General features: G+C 40.3%; 1 protein-coding gene across 7 annotated transcripts in view; it reads right to left on the bottom strand.

Moving 5' to 3' along the window:
- Positions 1-535: 535 nt before the first annotated feature.
- Positions 536-8,564, bottom strand: part of HPCAL1 (hippocalcin like 1) — a 192,228-nt gene continuing 184,199 nt past the window's right edge. For all 7 annotated transcript variants that reach the window (XM_020992667.2, XM_020992670.2, XM_020992672.2 and 4 more), the window contains one exon: positions 536-725. In XM_020992667.2, coding sequence (XP_020848326.1) covers positions 628-725 — 98 coding nt within the window. In that variant the 3' untranslated portion in view covers positions 536-627. The remainder of the gene's footprint in view (positions 726-8,564) is intronic.

Here is an 8,564-nt window from a genome sequence, read left to right as displayed (position 1 = left end):
TATATATATATATATATATATATATATATATATATATATATATATATATATATATATATAAATTTATATATTAAAAGAAAGCAAAGACCATCATCGGATAAGTGCAAGCCACTTTTTCCCAACAAAAAGAAAAAGAATAAAATCATGCACAGGAAAGGGTTCGTTCTGTCTGCTTGTAGCTCCCAACTCTTCAAAGAGTCATTTTCAAAGCAAAATAAATTAGCTAACCTTGGCTCTATTTTATAAAGTCCTATCTCAGCTCTTCTCATGGTTATTAGAACATATTCATACAATTCCCCAAGTGAAGGGAGATATCTCCCACCCCTGGAGCCAAATCCCCCCTTGCTGTCTGCATGAAATATATCTCTAAGTGATATTAGGGCTCTGTAAAGGAATCAGGATGACAGAAGAAAACCAGAAATAAATTTGAATGACCAAGGACTTTGGCCCTGGCATGGATGATCAGGGAGTTGCGGCCGGCCATGTTGCTGCATGGAGGGAAACCATTGGACCAGGGGACCTTATCCGAGAACAGCAGAGGAATGGTTTGAGAAGGCATCCATTTTTGTAAGCAAAGCTGGAATGACAAGCCAGTGGCTCTTTGCAACTGTCCAGATGTGGGTAGGTTTAGAACTGACTTGCGCTGCTTGGGTCGCACTGTAACAACCGGACAATGGAAGGATCGCTCTTGGCACCTTTAATGAATTCTTCCAGTGACAGCTTGCCTGAGGGGGAACAAGAGAACAACCAAAAAAAAAAAGAAAGAAAAAAAAAGAAAGAAACCAAACAAAAGAGAAACAAGGAACCAAGTTCTAATCAAATATGCTGCTACAAAGAAAGTACTCGTCCTCCCCAAAGCTAATAAGCTCACTTTTCAAACCTAATCTTTTGGCCTGGAAACAGAGAATATCATACTCTCTTTCTCTATTTAAAAGACATGATTTTTTTTTAAGTTCTTCATTTTTTATGATGATGTACCATTGTATATAGTATGAAGGGTCAATACGGTGACCACAGCACATGCTAAAGGACCTTATGAATCACTGTAAGAATCTGCTTTATTTCCCAAAATTTCAAGATACTGGTAACTTAAAAAAAAAAACCCTAAACATATAACAACCCAAACTGGAGAAAGCAGAACCATCTGAATTAGTTTCCCACTGACTGGAACTATTACGTCAAAGCGAAACTCCTGCCTCTGGGACAAGTGCCTATTTCCCTGCCCTGGCCTCCACCACTGAGCCACTGAGAATCATAGAATAAAAGAACTGGAAGGGACCTTCAAGATCACATATTCCAACTTCTTCATTTTATAGACTGGGATAATTAAGGTTCAGAGAGGAGAAGTCACCAAAAAACTCCAGTGACTCCCTATCACCTTCAGGATTAAATAGAAAATCTGTTTGGCTTTTAAAGCCCTTCATACCCTGACCAGTCTTCTTTTCCACTTTCCCAGTCTTCTTATACTTTACTCCCATCCTCCTTGCTGTTCCTCACATAAAACACTCCATCTCCCAACTCGGTGAATTTTCACTGGCTGTCCTCTATACCTGGAGTTCCTGCCCTATTCATCCCCATCTCCTGGCTTCTCTGGCTTCTTTTAAATCTTCAAGAAGCCTTTCCTAGTCTCTCCTTAATGCCGATTTACCTTCCTTCTGAGATCACCTTCCATTACCTTCCATCTATACGCATAGATCTATCCATTTATCATATCTCTCTACAGATCTATTTTATATCTATATAAATCTATATACCTATCTTATATCTATAGATCTATATATATAGATCTATAAATGTATATATAGATATATCCATGTATAGCTCTTTATGTATGTATATGTGTATAGATATATCTCTGTGTATATCTATGTATACACATATGTGCATAGATGTATCTATATATGTATGTAAATATACATACATAAAAGATGTCAGTATACATACATAGAGATATATAAGAGATATCTATATACATATACATATATAGATCTATATCTTCCACTTTTCTATTTCTTTTTTTAATTTTGTTTTTATTTTTAGGCAATTGGGGTTAAGTGACTTGCCCAGGGTCACACAGCTAGTAAGTGTCAAGTGTTTGGTCTGAGGCCAGATTTGAACTCAGGTCCTCCTGACTTCAGGGTTGGTGCTCTACCCACTGTGCCACTTAGCTGCCCCCTCTATTTCTTGTATGTAATGTCTGTATGCTGTCTCTTCCATTGGAATCTGAGCTCCTTGAGGACAGGTACTTTTGTTTTTGTACCCTGTGGAAGGCTTGCCCAGGGTCACATAGTTAGTATCTGAAGCCGGATTTAAACTCAGATCCTCCCGACTCCAGGGCTAGTGCTCTGTCCGCTTGTGGGCAGGGACTTTTTAAGCTTTTCCTTTTATCGCCAGTGCGAAGCACAGTGCTTGGCACATAGTATGCTCTTAATGATTACTTCTTGACTGACAGAGTGGTTATAGAATTATAAAATATTAGAGCTGACATTCAAACCCAGGTCTCTTTGACTCCAAGTGCATCTCCCAGTCTCCCAATAACAGGTTCTGGATACAGTGCTCCTCACTTTCCTAGCTGCTTTCAGCTACGAAGCCACTAAGCTACTTAGCATGCCTAAGTGAAAAAGAATACTTTTCAGTGAAGAAAAGAGCTCTTGAAATCAAAGAAACCTTCACTGGCTGAGGGTTACCATGGTAAAAAAGATACCATACTTCCAGTTTAAAGAGAAAGTGAAAAGGAATAAGGTTTAGTCAGGGGCGTGCCGGAGCCAGCTCTAACAGGTTTTCAGTTATTAAATTTTCAGTGCAAGCATTTCACCTCAGAAATCAGCAATCACTAAAAATCAGGGCTTGATTGTTTTGTTGATTGTGTAGATTTAAGAAAGTGTTCCTAATGTAGATTAAAGTTTGAAGTGTGTGTACCTACTCTTTTTTTTTGCCCTGGGAGATCCCGGTTGTTAAATATTTACCAGCACACCCCTGTATTATTCTATGAACATTCCTTGAGTTCAGTGGAAGTGCAATGGAAGGCTTATGTAATGAAATCATCACTAGACTGGAGGCCTGGTGAATGTAAGCTAATAATAATTATTATAAAGACAATGACAATAATAATAATAATAAAACAACAATAACTGATATTTACATAGCAGGCTCGCAAAAGGCTTTACACCCATTATCTCATTTTAGCCTCACAACACCCCAAAGTCTAGCGGAAAGAATATAGGACTAACCATCAGGATTAGGTCTGAGACCTAGCCTTGTGACCATGGGCAGACCACTCAACCTTTTGGGGCTTCACCCTCCTTGACTATAAAATGAGTATAATAATACTTGGTTAAATAGGTTTGTAAACCATGAAAAAACAGTGCATCTCATGGTACTTTAGAGAGGATCTCATGTATGGGAAAGTGCTCTGAAAATGCTATATAAATGGTATATAAATACAGGGAGTTACTTTGGAGGACTTATGATTTCATTGGTGCAGGAAACTATTAGAGAGGGATGCCCTCTACAAATGCAGATCAGTAGCTACAACTTTTGAGTCTTAGGCTGAGTTCAAGTGCCACCTCTGAGAAATCCTGGCTATGTGATCCTGAATAAGTCATGGCCCAGGCAGCTCTCTCTCTTTTTTTTCCCTTTTTTTTTTGGGGGGGGGGCTAGGCAATGGAGGTAAGTGATTTGCCCAAGGTCACACAGCTAGTAAGTGTTATGTGTCTGAGGCCAGATTTGAACTCAGGTCTTCCTGAATCCAGGGCTGGTGCTCTATCCACTGCGCCGCCTAGCTGCCCCTCAGGCAACTCTCTCAAGAGAGTTATGAGCAGATGAGAAACCTTGCAGCACAGCTGGGTGAGAAGGAAAGAGAAAAAAGTGGGACAGAGTTTTATACATTAAATTAAATAATTTAAATTTCAGTGGGAGTTAGCATGGCATAGTGGAAAGAGGGAATGGGCCCAGAATCAGAGAACTTCTGTTTATCTAACAGCTCTGATATTTCTTACCTATGTGGCCTTGGGCAAGCTGCTTAACCTCTCTAAGACTCCATAAAATGAAAGGGTTGGGCTTGATGACCTCTTAAGATCTTTTCCATCTCTTATTCTATGATTTAGTGAGAAGAAATCATTAGAGATGCCCTAGTCTAGAGGTGTCAAACTCATATTAAACCAGATTAAAACGTAATTGGGAAATATTTAACAGAATAAATAAAAATATGGTGCAGCACAGATAATGTCAATTTGTGGTTTTTTGAATCAATATGCAACCCTAGAGGGATATGTTTTTATTTGAGTCGGACACCATTGATCTAGTCTAACTTCTATTCCACCTCTCCCTCCACCCCCAACTCCCTTATTTTGTATGTGAGGCAACTGCAATGAGGATCAGAAATATTAAAGTGATTTGCCCAAGATTGCGTCTAGGTGGCACAGTGGATAAAGCACCAGGCCTGAGGTCAGGAATACTCATTTTCCTGAGGTCAAATCTGGTTTCAGACACTTACTAGCTGTGTGACCCTGGGCAAGTCACTTAACCCTATTTGCCTCAGTTTCCTCATCTCTAAAATGAGCTGGAGAAGGAATTGGCAAACCACTCTGGTATCTCTGCCAAGAAAATCCCACGTGGGGTCATGAAGAGTCAGACACAGCCGAAGCATCTGAATCTCAAGTCAGGAAGGCCTGAGTTCAAATCCTGCTTCACACATGACCTCTGCCTCAATTTCCTTATCTATAAAATAGGAATGATAATAGTATCTACTGCTCAGGGATACTGTGAGGATAAAATGAGCAAATGTTTATAAAGTACATTGTAAAACTTAAAGAGCTATGTAAACGTTAGCTATTATTAAACAGCAGAACTGAGATTTTAAAGTCAAGTGCTCTGACTCCAAATATGGCACTTCTCCAAGAACTGTTTAAAGCTGACTCCTGAGATAATTCAGGTAAAAGTGCTGTGTAATTGTAGACTGCTATATAAATGTAAGATATCACCATCACTGTTATTATTATCATCACCATCATCACATTCAGGGAGGAAAAGACTCAACTTCTTTGGGTAATATATTCCATTGTCTAGTAGTCCATTAAGTTGGGAAATCCTCCCCTTAAATCTAATCTTTTAAGAGTAAAATCGTCTTCACTTATTATTCTGTCCCTGGTAAGCACAGGGACCAGGCTGGCTACCTAGGGACACTTAGAAGATCTAGAATTTACAGCTGAAAAAGGTCTGAAAGACCACCCAGTAGTAGAAGCAAAAATAATTGACATTTTTTTCCCTTAGCATTTTAAGGCTTGCAAAACGCTTTAAATCCCTTGTCTTGGGGTAGGTCTATTTGCTATTGATTCCTTTGTGTGCCCAAGGTTAGTCAAGCAGGAAGCAGATCTGAGATTTAAGCCCAATTCCTTCACTTCCAAGTCCCAAACTGTTGCTGCTCTAGCATACTCAAGAGTCAGACTGTCCAGAGCAAAACATCTAGACTAGTTTAGAATGTCAGAACTGGCAGGAACCTCTGAGATTAATGAATCATCTCTCCCCCTCCCCATTTTCCAGATGGGGAAACCAAGGCCCACAGAAGACAAGTGATTCCTCTAAGGTCACAGAACTAGTGAATCTGGGACTAGATATGGGATTAGAAACATAGGTCAATGCTATTCCTACATCACCATCCTCAAGCACTGCCTCTCTCCTATTCCTTCTCCTCATCTCCAGACTAAACTAACAACAACCATTTCCTCTGCCAGAAATTTATTTGTGAAGGGAGGAAACTTTGCCTGATTCAACCTCTTCTTCCCTCAGGCTCTATAAGCACAACCTAGGACAGGAGGAATAGGCCTTTCTCAGGCCCTGTGTTTATGTGATTGTCATGTGTCCTATCTAAAGAGAAGCACATAGCTTCTTTTCCTTTCACCTGGCAATTAGGTGTCATTATGGGCTTTCCATTCCTCCCTTCTGTCACTAGTGTTATTGTCCCAGTCAGTAATTAGACACTCATATGTAGGCATGATGTCACTTGAGGGTCAGAGATGGGACTGGAATCCAGTGAATGAGTTTCCTGCCTATCTCTTTAGCTGTCTGCTTAGACTATTGTGCCTGGATGCTTCCTGGAATGCCAGTGATTATGACAGATGATAAAATCTCATGCCCTGGGGGTCTGGGCACTGCCCAACCCCCAAGTGGCCCTTGTAAACAAGACTCAAAGAATTGGTTAAATATTTAAGAAGGCTTCAGTGCAGTCAGTGGCTCTGTTGTCTTCCCAGGAGGGTATGAATAGAGTGGGTGGTTGAAAAGCAGGTCTGACTCTCCCTGATGCAGGAAATGTACTGGGGTTGGAGCACATAAACTCTGTGGGCCATCAGTAACACCAACCAACTGGTGACCCGGGACAGAGACATTTGTTTTCCAGGAACAGGTTTAAAAGGGAGTGGGCAGGGTACACTGAATGCCTGATTTTACAAACAGCCTATCTTTTTACTAGCCAGACAGGCCTTTTTCTACTAGTATATACTCAAATTACCTTAGTCACCACTTCCCATTCTTTTATTTATTTATCTATATCTATCTATCTATCTATCTATCTATCTATCTATCCATCTTTCAATTAATTAATTAATTGATTTTTTGCTTTTAGGCAATTGGGGTTAAGTGACTTGCCCAAGGTCACACAGCTAGTAAGTGTCAAGTGTTTGGTCTGAGGCTGGATTTGAACTCAGGTCCTCCTGACTTCAGGGCCGGCACTCTATCCACTTTGCCACCTAGCTGCCCCAACTTCCCATTATTTTAAATTAAAGTTAGGGAATCCTAGGATGTCAGAGCCAATGCCCCTTTCCCCCATTGAAATGACCCTCCCTCTCAGACCTCCTATGGTCCTTTGTTTTATAGCTCTCTATTGAATTTATCATGAGGCAGCTGGTGGCCCAGTAGATAGAGTGCCCAGCCTGGAATCAGTAAGACTGGAGTTTAAATCTAGCTGCAGAAACTTACTAGCTGTGTGACCCTGGGGAAGTCATTTAACCTCAGTTTGCCTCAGTTTTCTCAACTGTAAAATGAGGATTATAATAGCACCTTCCTTGCCAGGTTGCTGTGAGGGTCCAATGAGATACTATTCAAAAAAGTGCTAAGCATAGGGCCTGGTGATGTATAAATACTTATTCCCTTTCTTCGTCCTTTCTCCATTTATCCTGTAATCCAGTTATGTGACTATTATTTTGTGTTTATGCCTTAGCTCCCAACCTCCTAGGCTCAAAGTACAGAGGCCAAGGACTGTAGCAAAACAACACTGGATTTGGAGATGGAGGATCTGGGTTTGAAGACACTTCCTTTCTCTGGGCCTTGGTTTTCCCATCTTTAAAATGAGCAGGTTGTACTAGATGACCGCCAAGGTCCTTCCTGGACTCTAATATCATATAATCTAAAACATCTCCTTTCCCTCACCACTTAGTTCAGTGGTACTTAATGAATATTAGTTGTTAATCGAAAGGACCTTAGAGGTCATTCGTGCAACACTCTCATTTTTCAGGTGAGGAAATGAAGAGTGCAGAGAAGTAATGACTTATCCAAGGTTCTGTGGAACATCTCTTTGGGATGCTCTTCAGAATTAAAGGACCACTATTCGACCTTGGAGTTTTCTTTAATGGATTGTGGGTGGATTGTTGTTTTTATTTTTGTTAACTCCACAGAATAAGTGGTTTTTAACCTCATATCATCTCAATAGCTACAGGTCAGGATCAAGAAAGTAACTTCCTTACATAAACTGTCCCTAAAGTGGTTGTCGTTGAGTCATTTTTCAGTCATGTCTGACTCTCCATGACTCCATTTGGGGTTTTCTTGGCAAAGACACTGGAATGGTTTGTCATTTCCTTCTCCAGCTCTTTTTACAGATGAGGAAACTGAGGTAAACAGGGTTAAGTGACTTGCCCAGAGTCACATAGCTAATAACTATCTGAGGCCAGATTTAACTTCAGGAAGATGAATCTTCCTGACCCCAGGCCTGGTGCTCTATCCATAGCCCCAGGCTTGGAAAGTAGGAAGTATGATATAGATATTGATTTAGAGTCAGAAGACCTGTATTCAAATCCCAGCTTATTTACTTACTACCTATGGGACATTGGGTGAATCACGCAGTTTCTTCATTTGTAAAATGGCAGGTGCAGTAAGACTAGAGCAGCGGTTCTTAATCATTTTTGATATCATGGACCCTTATATCAGTCTGGTGGAGTTCCTGAGCCTCCTTCTCAGAATAATGGTTTAAAATGAACAAAATAAAATAAAGGATTACAAAGAAAACCAATGATGTTGAAATATAACCATCAAAATATTTTTATTTGTTTGTTTGTTTTGTTTTTACTTTTAGGCAGTTGGGGTTAAGGGACTTGCCCAGGGTCACATCAAAGTATTTTTAAAAAACAAGTTCATGAACATCAGACCAAGATCCCCTGTGCTAGATGATTCTAAGGCCCTGTCCAGCTCAAAGACCACGATCCTTTGCAGTTCTCAATCCCTGGAGTTCTATGAACAGAAGCTGAATGGCTGCTTGTTAGGATGGGATAGAGGTGATTCTTGCCCGGCAACAGGCT

The sequence above is a fragment of the Phascolarctos cinereus genome, unplaced genomic scaffold, assembly GCF_003287225.1.
Source record: "Phascolarctos cinereus isolate Bilbo 61053 unplaced genomic scaffold, phaCin_HiC Scaffold_2;HRSCAF=192, whole genome shotgun sequence".
NCBI lineage: Eukaryota > Metazoa > Chordata > Mammalia > Diprotodontia > Phascolarctidae > Phascolarctos > Phascolarctos cinereus.
This window is presented reverse-complemented; position numbering and strand designations above follow the sequence as displayed.